General features: G+C 38.8%; 1 protein-coding gene across 1 annotated transcript in view; it reads left to right on the top strand.

The window, feature by feature from the left end:
- Positions 1–18752, top strand: part of LOC126273181 (baculoviral IAP repeat-containing protein 6-like) — a 135664-nt gene that overhangs the window by 70526 nt on the left and 46386 nt on the right. The window contains exon 4 of the mRNA XM_049976683.1: positions 10542–10582. Coding sequence (XP_049832640.1) covers positions 10542–10582 — 41 coding nt within the window. The remainder of the gene's footprint in view (positions 1–10541; positions 10583–18752) is intronic.

Below are 18752 nucleotides of genomic sequence, written 5' to 3'. Positions count from 1 at the left end.
CTGCTGACCGAGTAACTGTCTGAATTGCTTTCCAAAGTTCTTAAACATTTGTTAAGCTGTTGGTGTTGTCGTCAGTGACAGTTCAAAGACCAGTTTGATGTAGCACTCCATGCTACTTTATCCTATGCAAGCCTCGTCATCTCCAGGTAATTGCTGCAACCTACACCCATTGCACATGCATATTATATTTATTATTATATTTTTTTCCACTCTACACTTACCTCGTGTACTTAAATTTGATTCCTTGATATCTCAATTTCTGTCAACCGATCCTGGCTTTTAGACAATCTGTTTCACAAATTTCTCCCCCTTCCCTCCCCACCCCCATCCCCAATTCCATTTAGTTCCTCCTCATTTGTTACATGAGCTACCCATCTAATCTCCAGCATTCTTGTTTAGCACAGAATTTCCAAAGTTCAGATTCTCTTCTTGTGTGAACTGTTGATCTTCCACATTTTGCTTCTGTACATGGCTATACTCCAGAAAAATACCTTCAGAAAATACTTCCTAACTCTTAAACTATATTCTGTGTTAGCAAATTTCTGTTCAGAAGCGCTTTTCTTGTCTTTGCCAGTTTATCTTTTATATCCTCATGACCTCGGCCATCATGAATTATTTTTCTGCCCAAATAGCAAAACTCGTCTACTACTACTACTACTACCACTACCACCACCACCTTTTAGTGTCTCTTTTCCTAATATTATTTTCTAAGTATCACCTGATTTGATTTGGCTACATTCAGTTAACTTTCTTTTTTGCTTTTGTTGATGTTTATCTTATATCCTCCTCTTAAGTCGCTGTTCATTTCGTTCAATTGCTGTTCAAAGTCCTTTGCTGACTCTGACAGGATTAAGTCATTGGCAGGCGTCAAACTTTTTGTTTCTCCCTGTTTTTAACTCATTTTCTAAATTTTCTATGGTTTCATTTAATGCTTGCTTAGTGAACCGATTGAATAATATTCGAGAAAGGCTACAAGCCTGTCTCATTCTTTTTAACTATTACTTTCCTTTCTTGCCCCCTAAACTCTTAAAATTGTCACATGATTTCTGACCCCTGCTATCTTGAGGACTTGAAAAAGTGTGTTCCCATCAACTTTGTCAGAAGCTTTGTTTTCGTGTACAAATACTGTAAATGTGGATTTGTCTTTTCTTAACGTGTCTTCTAAGATAATCTGTAGGGCCAGTATTGCTGAGTGTGTTCTTCTGTTGTAGCTGGCTTGCCTGAAGATATAAGTTGTTCTGATGAAATGGTATGTACTCTTTGATTTGTGTGTCTCAGTGCACTGACAAGTTCTTCTACAGTACTGTATCTCCCATCTCATCTTCACCTGTGTTGTCCTCCCTTTCTATGTACGTCTAAGTCTGCATGTGCATACACAGTCCACAAGCGATCGTATAGTGTGTGGCAGAGAATACCTGTACTACTATTCGTAATTTTCTTTCCTGTTCCCCCCACAAATAGTGAGGCGAAAAATGTCTGTCCACATGCCTCCATTCGAGCCCTAATTTCTCTTCATCATCTTTAAGCGAAATGCATGCTGGCAGCAGTACAATCGCTCAGTAGTCAGCTACAAAGGTCAGTTCTCTAAATTTTCTCAATAGCATTCCTCAAAAAGAATGTTGCCTTCCCTCCCTGAATTCCCGTTGGAGTTCCTAAAGCATCTCCTTAATACTTGTGTATTGTTTGAACCTGCCGGTAACAAATGTAACAGCCCTCCTGTGAAGTTCTTCGATGTGTTAATTTTATCAGACTTGGTTCAGATAACAAATACTTGAGCAGTACTCGAGAATAGGTCACACTAGTGTCCTATATGCTATCCCCTTTACAGGTGAATCACATGTTTCTAAAACTCTCCCGATACACTGAAGTCGACCATTTGCCTTTCCTATGACAGTCCTTACGAGCTTGTTCCATTTCATATTACTTTGCAGTATTATGCCCAGATATCTACATGACGTGACTGTACAAGCAGCACACTGTTGAGCTGTGTCCAAACACTGCTGGTTTCTTTTTCCTATTCATCAGCATTAACGAAATCAAACATTGGAAACTCCAGGTAGGAATATCAACAATGTAGGATAAGATAGGTTTCTAATTACACACACACACACACACACACACACACACACACACACACAAGCACACCTCCAACATCATGACTGGAATTCGGCCTGAGCTAGCTACCACCCATCACACCAATTAGAAACTTTATCCAAGTCATCTCGTACCCTCCTACACTCACCACCACCTCCCCATGCACCATGGCATTGCCAGCAGACAGCAGCAGTATGCTGCCAACCTGTTGGGGCACTCCCAACAGTACCCAATTCAGCTACTTATGAAGTCCTGGAGCCTCTCACATATCTGGGAACTATTCCATGTGTTGATAGCTTTGTAAAGTCTGCAGTGACACACCATATCAAATGCTTTATGGAATTGTGGAAATACTGAATCTGCCCTGTTGCTCTTCATAGCTTGCAATACATTGTGTGACAAAAAGGGCAAGCTGAGTTTCGCAAGTTTGATACTTTCTGCAACCTAGCTGATTCGTGGACAGAAGCTTTTCTGTCTCAAGAAAATTTTATATTTGCACTGAGAATATGTTCAAAAATTTTGCAGCAAACCGAAAGTAACAATATGCTGTCTAATTCTGACAAAAGCCTTACTGACCAGAAGCTATTATTTGTGACAGTTGTTTTGTTGTCCCTACCTGCAACTCAGCATGTCCTCTATATGGTTGGTAGCAAATTTCCTTTTCACAATATTGTAACATTCCATTCTGGATTATCCATTGCTTGATTTCTTAAAGTAAAAGATAAAACTTAACTGCCTTAAAGTTCATTTCCATTGTGCAGCCCCTCTATATACTCCTTTCAGTTTTTCCTTCTGTGATTGGCACTGGTTTTCGATCTGAGTGCTTCATATTCAGATAGATGCTTCCAGTTTCTTCAAATGCCACTGGAATTTTCCTATAGCACATTCTATGTGCTTCTATAGCCTTAGACTTGTCCCCTGGCCATTCTTGCTTAGCCATTTATGCATTTTCTGTCAGTCATTTTTTAGACATCTGTATTACCTTTTGCTTGCTTTATTTTCTGCATTATTATATTTTCTCCTTTGATCAAATTTAGCATCTCCTGTGAAGTCCAGGGATTTCGACTAAGCTTTCATCTATTTGACCTTTTGCTACCTTCGCTATTTCAGCTCTCAGAGCTATCCATTCATCTTTTTTACTCTATTCCTTTCCTCAGTTTCAACCATTAGATGAAGCCTAATGCTCCCTCTGAAATTTGGAATGGCCTCCAGTTCTTTGAACTCCTTAATTTCCTACTTTTTTGCAATTTCTTCAGTCTTAATATGAAATAAATTGTGGTCAGGGTTTATATCTGTCCTTATAAAGGTCTTGCAGTTTAAAATCCGACTCTGAAATCTGTATTACCAGTTACAACCCATCTGAAACCTTCTGGTGTATCCATGTCTTTTTCACATATGACCAAATGTTTCCAATGATTAAGTTTTGCTTTGTGCAAAATTCTACCCGGTGGTTTCCTCTGTTGTTCCTTTCCCCCAGTCCATATCCTATTACTTCTCATTGTCTACTGAATTTCAGGCCCCATCAGAATTAAATTTTTCCCTCCCTTAACCACCTGAATAAGGCCAGGGTGTATACACCTGGGAAAACCGGAAAATCTGGATAAAAAATTAAAAAACCAACCAAAAACCATAAGTTGATTTTTGAGTGCATGCATAGAGTACGTGATGTCTGTCAGGGGAATCCTCGTCGTATCCAGAAATAAACTTTCCTGCAGGCAAAAGGGGACCGGGCTATATAAGCTGAGCGGAGTAAAGACAAACGAGTGAATGCCATTCGCTGTCTGATTATGTTGTTGTTTGGGTTTGCGAATGATCAGTGTTATAAGTACTAGGGAAATTCATAAATTCAGATTATCAGAGTGGAAATAAACAACTAACAGGAATAACGGTTAAGAAAGATCACATACTATTTCTTGGTGTATCCAGGAAAATGAAATTTTGTCAGAAAATTTTTGGCCATATTGCAACACTAGTAGGGGGCCAGTTGTACAGTCCCGGTCTAGCAGCCCCTTAAGTTCTATTCTGGAAGTAGTGCGGAAAATGGTTTGTATTAACATAACAACCCCTAACCGGAGAATAATCAGGTATAACTAAACCAGTGATACTGGCAGGGTCAGTGAAGTTAACCGGTGAATACGTTTTGATGAATGCAGGAATAGTTCCAGAATTAGTCATGACAAGATTGTTTGTTAGAATGAGGAAGGAGAAGAAACGGGAACACCACACAAAATTGGGAAAGAATATGACGATTTCAAATTTACATAAAAATCTCTGACTACTACTGCTTTTCGATCTCGTGCTTGAGAAACTGGATTGTATTAATGAAATGTGAAACTATTTTCTGACATAAAGCTTTTTGCGTGTAGTAGGCCTACTAGGCATTTCATGTTTGTCTTCGTGAATTATATTCTGTCGTGTTATAAAAATGACCATTTGTGCCAAAACAGTCTCGTTTATTTGGTGTGTATTAGAAAAGTGTTAGAAAAGCCTATTTTGTTTTATTTAGCAGGCAGTGACAAAACAGATGAAATCAGATCGAGAAAGCACACCAGTCTTGGCTACTATTTGTATTAACAGCTTACGCAGTATTAGACAATAATACATCGATTTTTCATGTAGAAGAATGTTTGACGAACTTTGATGAGGTAATAGATCAACTTTAAAAGAACATACCAGTGTGCACACCTTTATTTCTATGCAAGATGGGACGACACTCCATGTCGCATTCATTCCATGTGACAGATATGCTTCAAGAAACATTCGGTAACGACTGCATCATCTGTAGGGATTTCAGGATGCATGGTCTGCTACATCCCCCAACATAAATCCATATGACTTAATTCTGTGACAGAAAGGAAAGCACGCCATGAAACCTGTAGCAAGATTAGACAAAGAACATGCTAGGAGCTAAGAATTGAAGAAATGTGTACTGTATTGTTTGTCTTTTGTCGCTACTGGTTTTATGTATCCTTTATTTAATTTTATGTCACCCAAAACTGCAAGTTATTAGCTAACAGGCAATAAAGCATGCTAATTTTCTGAAGAGTTCTTGTTCTCTTTATTACAGATAATCCCATTAAAAAAGAGAGAGAGAGAGAGAGAGAGAGAGAGAGAGAGAGAGAGAGGCAGGATGTCAAACCGGGTGACTGGGAGCAGGAGAGGCAGAGGCACCACAGGACATTTTAATTTCCACTGTCATGAATATAGTTTAATGACATCCAGTACAAAATATACATGTTTCAAATCCACGGAGCGAAATACTGAGAGTGCGATAAACGAATGCTGTGTGAAGAGGGGTGGCACTGCGCTCTGGCACACTTAAGACCACATAGCATGTCTTATGTTTCCTCGGACATATATGTTTTATGTATCAGACTTTTCAGAAAGATGTGCGCCACAAAATGAACATATTTTTGAAAAATCGATTTTTATATTTTTGACGTCTTATCTCAAACACTCTAGGGAATGGGGGAGGCTGATGCGCAGAGCAGTCATAGTTATAGTGGGGAAGTGTGTAGTCTCCACGTGACCCGTGTTTACCTTTAGTGATTTTGCTGTTTCATCTTCGTTTACAGCTCTCGCGTCTTAAGAAAACAAAATGGATATCTGTGGCCGCGAGCTATCAAGTGAATTAAAATACATTCATATAATTTCACTAGGCTAATATACGTTATTACTTTCAGATTTTATTTTATTTCCACTTTTCTGACAGCCATGCATTAATTGCCTTGTAGAACAATGAAGTTATTTTTGTCGGTTTGGTAAATAAATTTGGTTTTTATTAATTTTTTACCCTGAGGTATTTGAAACGGTGTTTAGTTCCACATTATTGGCTAATTTAAACTGCTCGTTGCATTTCAAGTGCACGTTTTCATCTTCTAGCACATATGGCATTATGCCATAATAAAGAAGAGAGTTAATACAGTACTGGTACTGCAAGAAAATTTACATCCCGAAACCCACACTGAAAAGCTTAATATCAGGTCTAGGCTTACTTCATTGTGAATCTGGACATACGAATGTGTTCTTTTAAGTATGCACTTTAAATGTCCCATTTTAGTGTGGTTCACGACATTCCGATGCTCTTGGAGTATCTTCTGACGTCTTTCTTTTATGACATAATGTAAGATCTTTTATTGTTTTACACGTACTAACATACGGTCTCCCTGCATCATTGCAGCTGCCAAAGTGCGGTGGCGCCTGTTATCTGGCACTCTCTGACGACCACTGAAACGAACCTATTCCTAACAGATTGGAAAATATTGCGAATGGTGGTTTGAAAAGTGTTACTTTCAAAGTAAATTTCCTTTTACGCAAATTGAACTATGTGCGTGAATGTACGATGAATTTCTTGAATCATAGAGCGTTTGATGACGAGCCATTTTTAGAAGTATTTCAAGCCCAGATCATCAGACCTTCATGTGGTTATTATGAGCAAATTGATGTAGTGCTACGGGAAGTTCTCTCTCTCTCTCTCTCTCTCTCCTCTGTGGTAGGTAATTTATTTGTGGAAAACTTTGTCAAGTCACTGGACTCAGCTAAAAATTTTACTGGCACATTTGTGTGATATATCTTAAAGTGTAACACGCGCAAAAAATATCAACATTATATGTGAAAGCTTAGCTTCTCTTGCAGGTTATTAACCTTAGAGACCAATATTATATGTGAAAGCTTTGCTTTTCTTGTAGCAAAACTATGTATATTAATTTAAAACAGTAACTTTTCCTGTTTGTGTATCCGCGCTACATAAGTGATGTTGCTATTAGATGACATCATGTGTCCTGTGGTCTGAATATCCGCTATCATTGCCTGGCGGGATCACGTGACATGAGCTATGACTGGCTTGCAAAAGCGCATTGCAATCTCAATTACAATGGTTCGGAAAGCAACATGCGGCGTTTGGTGGAATTCGAATTTATACTTTCGTAATATGAAACTATGCAGTGTACATGTTGCTGCACATCAAAAATCTTTCCAAAAGGAGTTTCCTTCCCTGGGTGTCATTTCTTAGTGCTGGGAAATTTTATGCCTGTGTATAAAAACATAACCATTCAAATGATTGATAAGTTTTACAGTTCCAAGGGAAAATATACGGCCACTTAACACGGGAAAAGTGCGTTTTCATCCAGGAGAAAGTGTTTTTTTAACGGAAAAATCTGGGAAATTTTTTTCTTTGTCTGCGTATAAAGCCTGTTAGTGTAACATCACAACTGTTTATGTTAGTATAGTTCGATCAGTTGCCAGTGTGTTCACATGCATGCGCAGAGCTGGAGTCGCTTATGAGGAACACCTCCTTCCACTTCTCACTACTTGAAGCGTGGCTGTTAGCTACGTAAGCAGTAGTAGCAAGCAGCCAGATGCTAGCGGGTCCAAGCTGCCAGATTCACACTTGCTCAGAGCAGAGAGAGCTGGTGTGGGGGAGGGGTTGTCTCTACATAACCAATGTTAATGTTTTGTGAGTTTTGCTGTTTTCTGTTCATTTACAGCTCTCACGTCAAATGAAAACAACAGATTTCTGTGACTGGAAGCTATCAAGTGAATTAGAAGTCACACAACTATGGAGAACTAATACTTTATTACTAATAATGTGGAATTAAAATAAAATCTGAAAATGGAAACTATAAACAGATATTAAATGTCCTGAAGAGCAATTAAGTTATACTTGTTGGTTTGCTAAAGAAATTTGGCTTCTTTTTGTCTCTTCCACAGTGGCACCCAATTTATTTCATCTTATGACACATATGGCACAATGCCACAGTACGGAACTGAACGTGAAATAATGCAGTACTGGTACACCAAGAAAATTGTATAACACTACCAGATACTATTAAAATGGTAATATGCTGATAATGTTACATCTGTGAAGAGAGTAGCACAGTTTAGCAAGTAATGTACCAGTAGCTTGACTTGAATTACACAGGAGTATTATTAATGCCTGGCTACAGTTGTCTGATACTGCAGTTGTGTGTGCGTGTGCGCGTGCGCATGTGTCTTTGATAGCCAGTTCTTATTCTTAATTGCTGTTATTCTGCTCAACTATTAGCATGGGGACTCAGAAACTAATCTATCAGTAGGCACAGTTAGATGCCAAAAATGTGAAACACTGGTAACTGCATGACACAGGAAATTTCAAAAGCTATTATGTCAATAGGAAAAAATCTTCGAACTAAATACTATAAAACTTCTCTTTGTAATTGTACTTTGATAAAACTTTAACTGTTCAGTTACACAAACTATGTGGAGTAGTTTAAAACTTGTGCTCACTAAATGATTACATACTTTACAACACAACAAAGTTGGCTAACTTTTGTTAAAGAAGATAGCTGCTTTTCAGTTCAGTAAAATAAGATACTCGGTCTTTTTGTAGCACTTTGGATAGGACCCTGTCTAGGTAAATGACTAAGGATAAAATGTTTTTCATAGTACAGAGCTAACCAAAGCATGCCATGGATAGTAAGCCATGTTACTTCTGTATCCAAGGCTATGTTGTGTAATTTTGCATTTCTTCTTGACTCAGTTCACAAGATGCACACTCTTTGCCTGCTTGCCACTGACTGACTCGTCCCACAAAGGAGCTTTGTAATTCAGTTGCTTTCTCCTAGCTTTCAGCTGTGGTACACAGCAAGATCCTGTTCACTGATGTCACAAGGCCAGGTAATTCAGACTGTTGCACCTGTAATTATTGAAAAAGCTGCTGCCCCTCTGCAGGAACCACATATTTGTCTGGTATCTGAATGTTCACCACTCCAGTGTGATTGCACCTATGGTAAGGCTATCTGTATTATTTAGGCACACACAAGCCATTCTGCTGAGGCAAGGGCTGTGGTTTGTTCAGCTACAATAAAAAAAAAAAGACAGAGAATTCATTATCCCTTTCTTTCATTCTACTCTTTGGGACCCACCTGGGTAGCTAAGTTTGTTAATGTGCTACTTCACAGATGTTACAGATGATCATGACCTGGATTGTGTCTGCTTCCTCGATTAATAAGAGCTGGTCAGCCAGCCAGCCAGCCAGCCAGCCTGGATGTGTTTATGTGGTTCCCCACTTACGACATGGTGTGTATAGGCTGGTACCCACATCCTGCCTTTTACTTACGTTCCTCAATTCATAGTGTGTCATTTTCTTCTTACGTTCCTCACTTTTTCCTGTAGCAAATTACATTTTAAATTTACAGTGCAACTTTCTCACCTTTTGAGATATCCATTCTTTACTAGCTGTTATTGTACTCCTTACTATACTTTCATATGCATCGGCAAATGGTTAACTCTGGTTCTCACTTTCAGATGCCTCTCACTGCTCTGGTTCTTTCCTTTTCGTCTCTCTTCCCATACTCCTGACTTCTTTCGACATTTCCAGCAACTTAATAGAAAAAAAATTGTATTAGACCTTTAATTTAATAAGGTGGCTTGTATGCCATTGAACTATCCCAGTTATCCAACCAGGGAAAATAGACTTAAGTTTAACATGGAATACGGACCACACATCATTCCTGACAACTCTTACATCTGACAAAGGTGGAGGCCAAATTAAATCCAGACTGAAACTTTCTATGATCTAACTGGGATTCGATCCCTGATTTCTGTTTCTGGGCATGCACTTCACCACTAGACCACCAGGTCTGACAGTGTTGTCAGTTAACTGATGTTAATGCAACCCATATTCTCAACTTTTGTTTTATGATTTCAGTCCTTGAAATTCCATTGTCATATTTGTATGCTGAAAATTAATGCCTTCAAATTTTTTGTGAAAGCTCTTCAAATGAACATTACTACATCTTTATTCTTCATGTCTACATATTTGCAGCCATCTTCTGCTGGAGGTTCAGAATTCTACCATGTAATGTGGCAGTGTGTAACTTAACTATGTCAGTGAGTGAAAGAATGTTCAATGTAATTTATTGAGTTTGGGATTCAAAGAGTTCATCCACACATGTAGCACCCTCTCGTTCAACATGACAAAGCCAGACCACACACGAGGAGACATCTACAACTGTCAAGACGCCTTGCACCCACCATCACCAGTCATCCTCCAAAAAGTTTCTGATTGGCACTGTCTGACTTTCATCTGTTCCCAAAATTTAAAGAACATCTTAGAGCACATTGTTTTGATAGTGATGAATCGATATAAGGAGAGGTGAGGTTTTGACTCCGTCAACCAAGTCAGGCAGTCTACAATCATGGTATCAACAAACTGATGTCTTGTTGGGAGTAAAGTGTTGGTTGCAGGAGTGAATGTGTTGAGAAATATAGACTTGAATAGTAGAGATACAGAATGTCAATAATCTTTGTTTTATTTAAAATGCTTTAAGAGTTTTCACATAAAAAATTAGGAGGCCTGCCTTTCCAGCCTGCCCTCATATATTGTAGTTATTGAAAACTATTTTTTCAAGTTAAGATCTTTGCTTTTGTTCCTGAAAAAGATGTATTTATGAAAGTTTCTTTTACAGGATGATGCAAGGTTCACTATGCTGAAAGCACTGATAACAGGGTATGTAATTTACATTATAGTCTGATTTTTGTGCAAAAATGAGCTGTTGAAATTTTACACGTAAAGTGTGGTTGATTACATAGTTGCACGTTCCATAGGTAATGTTCATGATAACATAAGGATCAGGAATTTATCACTTATATAATAATTACATTTATTAAAATATATTCAAATGTATTTATTATTAATTAGTTATTTACTTATATTTAAGATACCTTTCAGATGAACAAATGGTCAAAGGGAAACAACTTTTGTCAGTCGATGTCAACTCATCAAGGCCTCCCTGTATCATGGATTAAAACACATTGTTTTGAATAAGACTGGTTTTGAAGCTTAAATAGAAAATGGTATCTGTAAAAGAGGTGTTGTATAGGGGTATTTTCACCTTTCCACAAATATAATCTTTTCAAAAACATTGTAGATTGTTGAAAATGGGTGAATTAATTTTTATGTGCACTGCCTTGTGCTACTGACCAATTTTTTCTGTTAAAATTTTCGTCCCTGTCTCTGAGGAAGGCTGGCAGGTCACTGATGGGACTGCTTTATTGGGCCTGAAGCCAACCTGTTGTATACTAAGTTTCATGTTCAGCACATGTTTAAGAGATATAAGAACCCTTTTTTTTATTTTCACACCCAACTTTGATTCAAATTATCTAGCATTATTAGCCATTGTTGGACAATCATACTTTGGTGGTCAAAAGTATAGTCTTTCTATTGAGCCATATTTGGAAAGGTTTGTAAAAATCGGGTAAAAATACTACAATTTTGCCCTTCTTACAAGACCTTAAACTTAACTCTTCATTAATTTTTTGTTGGAAAGTGGTACGTAAATGAAACTTTATATTTGAGAACCTTGTGTTGTTAGGTTACTACATGCCAAGTTTCATGTTCATCATAGCCTTTGTCCCTCATAAGAGAAGAAACCAAACCTAAAACTTTTTCAGTCGATTTTGTCTAAAATTTTCTGTCTGGATATGACACGTGTAATTCTTTTTGTTATTATTGTTATTAAGAGAATGTATAAAGTTGTACAAGGTGGCCAAATTTCATTTCATTCGACAAAATATTTCCTAAGATATAACAGCTCAGTCGCCAGAAATTCATGCTCGCTCTGTGCCGAGTTGCACATGTAGTCAAACAAATGGCCGTATCTCGACCAGTTTTGTTTAGATGAATAACGTTCATCCAAACTTTATCGATGTTTATGGGGGCATGTACAAATGTTGACATAAAATTTCATGGAAAGCCATGATTTTAGAGCAGGAAATGTTCCAAAATTAAGCAATTTGATGTGGAACGACCCTTAATGTAGTGGTGGTCAAACATTTTTGCTCAAGAGTCAATATTGACATTGTCGGACAGTAGCTTAGACCTCATATGAGATGTCTCAGGACCATCAGTAGTTCTAATGGAATGTTGTTTCCTCCTGGGTCCTTGTTTCATCTCAGGTCTTTCAGTGCTCTGTCAAAACTCTTCATGCAGTGTCATATCTCCCATTTCATCTTCATGTACATCCTCTTCCATTTCCACAATATTGCCTTTTACTACTTCGTCCTTGTATAGATCCTATTATATATTACCTCCACCTTTTTGCTTTCCCTTCTTTGCTTAGAACTGGTTTCCCATATACCGTATTTACTCGAATCTAAGCCGCACTTTTTTTCCGGTTTTTGTAATCCAAAAAACCGCCTGCGGCTTAGAATAGAGTGCAAAGTAAGTGGAAGTTCTGAAAAATGTTGGTAGGTGCCGCCACAACTAACTTCTGCCATCGAATATATGTAGTGCTACACAGGCTTGCTTTGCAGGCACAAATACTGGCGCTAAAACCTCTGTGTCAGTAAATAAATAAATAAAAATTAAAAAAAAAAGTGGAAGACGAGCTTTTATCTTCGCCACAAGTTTCGACCATTGCATTTTCATACATTATCTAATGAAGTAAATACAAATTCCGTATTGTTCATCTTTGAATGTAGCATCATTTCAGTGTACTATCAAAATCCAACTGGCAAGACTGTTTGGGATGTGTGTCAATATGGCCAACTCTATGTTCTGAATTCTTTCCTACCTGTGAGAAGAGAGGGTTGCTAATAGGAACTTTTATGAATTGTGATTCACATGCAGTATTCTCTTCACCATAAGAATAATAAAAATATAAATATTTTGCCATGTATTCTTTCATGTTTGCTGCTATCTCATTTAAGTCCTATCTGCCTAATAAACTACAAAACTAGAGTGAGATAACAGCAAATGCGGAAGAATATACATACATGTCATGTTTATTTTCATATTATTCTTATGCCTAATAGTGATACAGTCAAAAATGAAGCACGGCAGTGATTTTTAAATCTAAAATGACTAATTTCTGTGCAGAATGTAATGTACTAAAGAGGCGTCTGCAAATATTTTCAAACGGATAAAAATTTTCGCTGAACTCTTCTATCATACGCAGCCTATTATTTGATTCTTGTTGATCATTGTCAAAGAAAACAGCAGTGTAAGTAACAACAAATAGCAGTCTCTTGCCATTTTTTTCGCTAATGAGACGATTCCTCTCACTTTTTTTTTTAATCGTAAGCAGCGGTAGCACGCACAAAAGCAAGCAATGCTGCGAGCGGCGACAGGTCGTAAACACTCATCATCAGAATGTGACAAACAATGCATGATATAGTACAGTAATGCATTTTCAGCTTAGAGTGCCGTAAACACCAATAAGAAAGAGAACGGCACTTATCAGATCAAAGAAAAATAAGCAATCAATTCGAACTAGACAAAGCATGTGGAAAAGGAAGGGTACCCGTATAAATAAGGATGAAGTGCCTGACGCATAGCAGTGGCTACCTGGTAAAGCTTAACTTCTAAGCTTAAGACTCGAACCAAACTACTGTAGGTGTATCGTCATTCATTCAACCTAAAGTGTCTCATATTACAATGGACCAACTTTGTTTTGATTTTGAGGTGGGGTCTAAAATTTTTCTCTCCCCTTCAATTCAGAGTCTCAAATTTCAGGTGCGGCTTAGATTCGGGAAAATTTTTATTCCCTGATTTCGAGTCTCATTTTTCATGTGTGGCTTAGATTCGAGTAAATACGGTAAGCTCTTGATATTCATATTCTTAGTGATATATGGCTGTGCACCCTTACATTTGTCCTCAAGTCATCCCTGCTTAGCCATTTTGCACTTCCTGTCGATCTCATTTTTGAGACGTTTGTATTCTTTTTTGCCTGCTTAATTTACTGAATTTTTGTATTTTCTCCTTTCATCAATATCCCTTCCGTTAACTAAGGATTTCTACTAGCCCTCGTCTTTTTACCTACTTGATCCTCTGCTACCTTCACTATTTCATCACTCAGATCTACCCATTCTTCTTCTACTGTATTTCTTTCTGCTGTCGTTTCCTAATGCTCTCTCTGAAACTCTCTACAACCTCTGTTTCTTTCAGTTTATCCAGGTGCCATCTCCTTAAATTCCTACCCTTTTGCAGTTTCTTCAGTTTTAATCTACAGATTATAAACAATAAAGTCTGGTCAAGAGCCCACATCTGCCCCTGGAAATGTCTTAAAATTTAAAACCTAGTTACTAAATCTTTGTCTTGCCATTATATAATCTATCTGAAACCTTCCATTGTCTCCAGGCCTTTTCCATCTATACAACCTTCTTTCATGATTTTAAACCAAGTGTATGCTATATTAAGGTATGCTCTGTGCAAAATTCTACCAGGCGGCTTCCTCTTTCATTCCTTACCCCCCATTCCATATTCACTTACTTTTCCTTCTCTTCCTTTTCCTACTATTGAATTCCAGTTCACCATGGCTATTAAATTTTCGCACCCCTCACTATATGAATGATTTCTTTCATCTCATCATACATTTCTTCAATTTTTTCATCATCTGCGGAACTAGTTGACATATAAACTTGTACCACTGTGGGAGGTGTGGGCTTCGTGTCTATGCTACAATAATGTGTTCACTATGCTGTTTGTAGTAGCTAATCCATGCTATTCTTTTATTCATTATTAAACTTGTATTACCCCCATTTGACTTTGTATTTATAACCCTGTATTCACCTGATCAGAAGTCTTGTTCCTCCTGTCACCGAACTTCACTAATTCCCACTATATCTAACTTTAATCTATCCATTTCCCTTTTTAAATTGTCTAACATACCTGCCAGATCAATGGAGCTGACATTCGATGCTCCTATCCATAAATGCCAGTTTTCTTACTCCTGATAAGGAAGTCATCTGAGTAGTCCCTGCCTGGAGATCTGAATGGGGGACTATTTTACCCAAAAGGACACCATCATTTGACCATACAGTAAAGCTGCATGCCCTCTGGAAAAATTGCGGCTGTCAGCCATTCTCAATACCGGCATAACAAGTCCGTTTTGGTTGGTCAGATCAGTCAATCATCCAGGCTGATGCCAGTGCAACCACTGAAAAGGCTGGCTGTGTGGCCTTGCTCAGGAAAGTTGGATGCCCCTCCAGTGTGTCCAAGCAGGCACACAGGAGGAGAGGTTTAGTAGTTATCTGGAGCTACAATGTTTGGTGCATTATGAAAGCCCGGAGGCAGATAGCATTTGAGGTGGGAAAGAGAGCCAATGTGCACTTAGTATGTCTGCCGAGGGTCTCATTCGAGCTGTGGGGTATACCTTGCCTGTGGGTATCAAGCATCCAGGATGCAGTCATTCGCAAGGTGCAGCTCGTTGGCGCCAACAGAGCCTGTCACGTGGGTTCTAGACCAATTTCAGTTCATACAGGTGGCTGGTGGAGTTGTCAAGGCCGCTGGCCACACACACAGGGTGCAAGCAGAGCTTGCAGCATTGTTGCCAGAGGTGATAGGTGTTCTTTGGTTTGGAGCTGTGTGAAGCGTCTCAGCCAAGGGCTTAGCCGACTTTCTGACAGTCTTGGCTGCAGACTTCTGAGCCTGAATTATCGAGAAGAGAATTGCATGACTCACTTCAATAGGTCAGGGGTGCACTAAACAAAGGAAGCAGTTACTCAGCTTGCAAACTACTTAAGGAGTGCACATAGGGTTTTTTTAGGCTGTGTGTTAGGTTGAGGTTCTCTGATACACTCGTCAGGCAACTTGGAGATACAAAATCAGACCATGGTCAGAGTACACTTTACTGTCAAAATTTTATCAGTAAATTGCTGTAGTATTTGCAATAAAGTTCTTGAATTTACTGCCCACCGTGAAACTTCTTGCACACAGATTATTCTCAGGACCAAAAGCCAGCTGAAACACAAAGTACAAAGCTCTGAGATATTCAGAAATTCATGGAATGTATATTGAAAAGATAAATTAAACACAATAAGAGGGTGTGTGTTGATTGCAATTGACAAAAATATTGTCTGAAGTGAAGCCGGATTTTGAATGTGACTGAAGTTACCTTGCATCTTATAACAGGTCAAGGTGAAATAATTAATTGTTGGATGTTTTTACCAACCACATGTTTTAGTCATTGACAGTAAGTCTACAGTCAGTAGTGCAGAGATCCCATATTGTACTAGTTCTGGATAACTTTAACCTCTTGAATATAGAATGTGATGTCTATGGATTCATTGCAAGGGATACAGACAGACAGTTCTGCAAAGTTATTTTGAACACAGTTTCCCATAAACTAGTTCAACAGCCCACACACACAGTGGAAATAATTTAGACCTTGCAGCTACCATCAATCCTGATCTAATCGACGGCATGAGTGCAACAAAAGGATTAGTACCATGATATCACAGTGATGATGGTTATTAAATTTAATAAAGCAATTATAAAAGGCTAGGAAAATGTTTGTGCAAGAAAGAGCAGACAGCCAATGTTACATCCCCTTAGACAATGAATTCACATTGTTTAGTTCCAGTATGATGTACGTTAAGGAATTATGGACAAAGTTTAACAGGTTGTAAATCCTCTTGAAGTATGTGCCAGATAAGTGGAATAAAGATGGAAAAGACCCACTATGGTTTAATAACAAAATTCAAAAATGTTAAGGATGCAAAGGCTGTTGCACTCTCAGTTCACAAGAGAATGTGCAAATGACAGCAGGCAAAAGTTAATAGAAATTCATGCGTCTGTAGAAATGCCAGTCGAACAGTAGCAGTCGGCTGAGACAGGCGTAGCAACAGGGAAGTAACCAATTTTGTTACTTTTATGAGTTCCTTACTGGAAGCGAATTGTATAATTTCATCTGTGTGCTTTAATAGTTTAGTTTCTTGAGTCTCTGCATGTTAATTTAATATCCAATAGCCACAGTTCTCACATTTTCATGTGTGCCAGAAAGTAAACTGATTTTATGACGCATTAAAAGTTCCTAATCGGGGATAATTATTTAGTTTCACTTGAGTGCTTTGGTAGTTTTGAATCACTGTGTATTATCTAATTTATAAGACACTGTTCCTGCATTTTCGTGAGTGTATACTGTAGAGTTCTGTAGCATGTGCCGACAGTCCATTTATCTGGGTAGCTCAGTTTTCCTCAGTCTTTAGTATGGATAAGGACTGTGATTGCAGTGTGTGGGTGCGAGCTGAGTTGGTGGCACTTCGCTCTGAGCTCTACACTGTGATGGTTTTGGTTACACAGATAAAAGCTGTAGTGGGTGGGCACCTATGTTGTGGGTCAGCTGTGGGGAGCAAGCGGATGTCGAGCACGTCAAAGTCCTCCGATCGCTCCTCACTGGTGGCCAACCCAGTTACTGCTCGCAGTTAGGTTGACACCTCATGTATTGTGGAGTGGAAGGTTGCCCGGGGCGTAGCAAGCAGTGAAAGGTTTCCCAGGAGGCCCCACATAAGGGCTCCCCAGTGTCTGACAAACAGGTTTCAGGTGCTGTTTGTAGCTGACACTGTCACTCAGGCAGATGCCATCACCTGTTCTGTTTCATAAGAAACCTCTCAGCCTGCAAGATCTGGGCAGTCACAGGGGGTGGGATTAGTGATAGGAGTTCCTACATTAGGTGTGTAAATGGGACCCATTAGGGACATGGCTGCCAAGTAGGGGAAGAAAGCCAATGTACATACCAGGTGTAGTCATTCCAGATGTGGAACGATTCCTTGCAGATATCATGAAGAGCACAGGGTGCAGACAACTGCAGGTGGTGGCTCACCCGTCGGTACCAGTGATGTGTGTCACTTTGGATAAGAAGAGAGATTACAGAGCCGAGTGAAGGGGGTCTGAATCGGAGGCTCAGGCAGTTCTGCGATCACTGTAGGCTACAGATTCTTTGACTTGTGCCATAGAGTGGTTGGGTTTCGGGTTCCACTGAATAAGTCAGGAGTTCACTACACACAGGAGGTGGCTACATAGTTAGCAGAAGGCTGTGTGAGGTGGCCTGGGCGGAAAACACAAAAAGGGCTTAAGCCACAAAGGGTGCAAGTCGAACACAAGAACGATGTAGATACAGGAACCATCAGTATAACAGTTGTAAATGGTCACAGCTGTAATGGGGAAGTACCAGGGCTCCAAGCACTAATAGAAAGCACTTACACTCAAAGCTGGCTAGAGCTGGAGATAAGTTCAACCGAAATTTTTGCGAGAATGTAACGGTGTTAGAAAAGGATAGGCTAAACACAGTTGGCTGTGGCATGTTTGTTGCTGTTAGTAGCAGTTCATGTTGTCGTGATATTGAAGTAGATAGTTCCTGTAAGTTAGTATGGGCAGAGGTCATTGTTGGCAACCGGAATAAAATAATAATTTGATCCTTTTGCCGACCTCCCAATTCAGATCAAAAATTGCTGGAAGGTTCAAACAAAACTGGAGTTTGAAATGAAACAAGTACTAGACTCGTACAGTTACAGGTGGTGGTGACTTTAATTTACCCTCGATATATTGGCGAAAATACATGTTTAATTCTGAAGGCACGCATAAAATGTCACCTGAAACTGTGCTAAATGCACTCTCTGAAAATTATTTTGAGCAGTTAAGTTCATGAGCCTACACAAATTGTAAAAGATTGTAAAAACACATTTGACCTCTTAGTGACAAATACTCCTGAGTTAATAATGAGCATCAAAATAGATACAGGGATTAGTGAACACAGGATTGTCATCGTGAGATTGAATATTGTAATCCCCAAATCCTCGAAAAATAAGCAAGAAATATCCCTGTACAAAAAAGCAGATAAAAATTCACTTGAAGCTTTCTTGCGAGACGATCTCCACTCATTCCAAATTAATAATATAAG

This window comes from Schistocerca gregaria, chromosome 5 (genome assembly GCF_023897955.1).
Source record: "Schistocerca gregaria isolate iqSchGreg1 chromosome 5, iqSchGreg1.2, whole genome shotgun sequence".
Lineage (NCBI taxonomy): Eukaryota > Metazoa > Arthropoda > Insecta > Orthoptera > Acrididae > Schistocerca > Schistocerca gregaria.
This window is presented reverse-complemented; position numbering and strand designations above follow the sequence as displayed.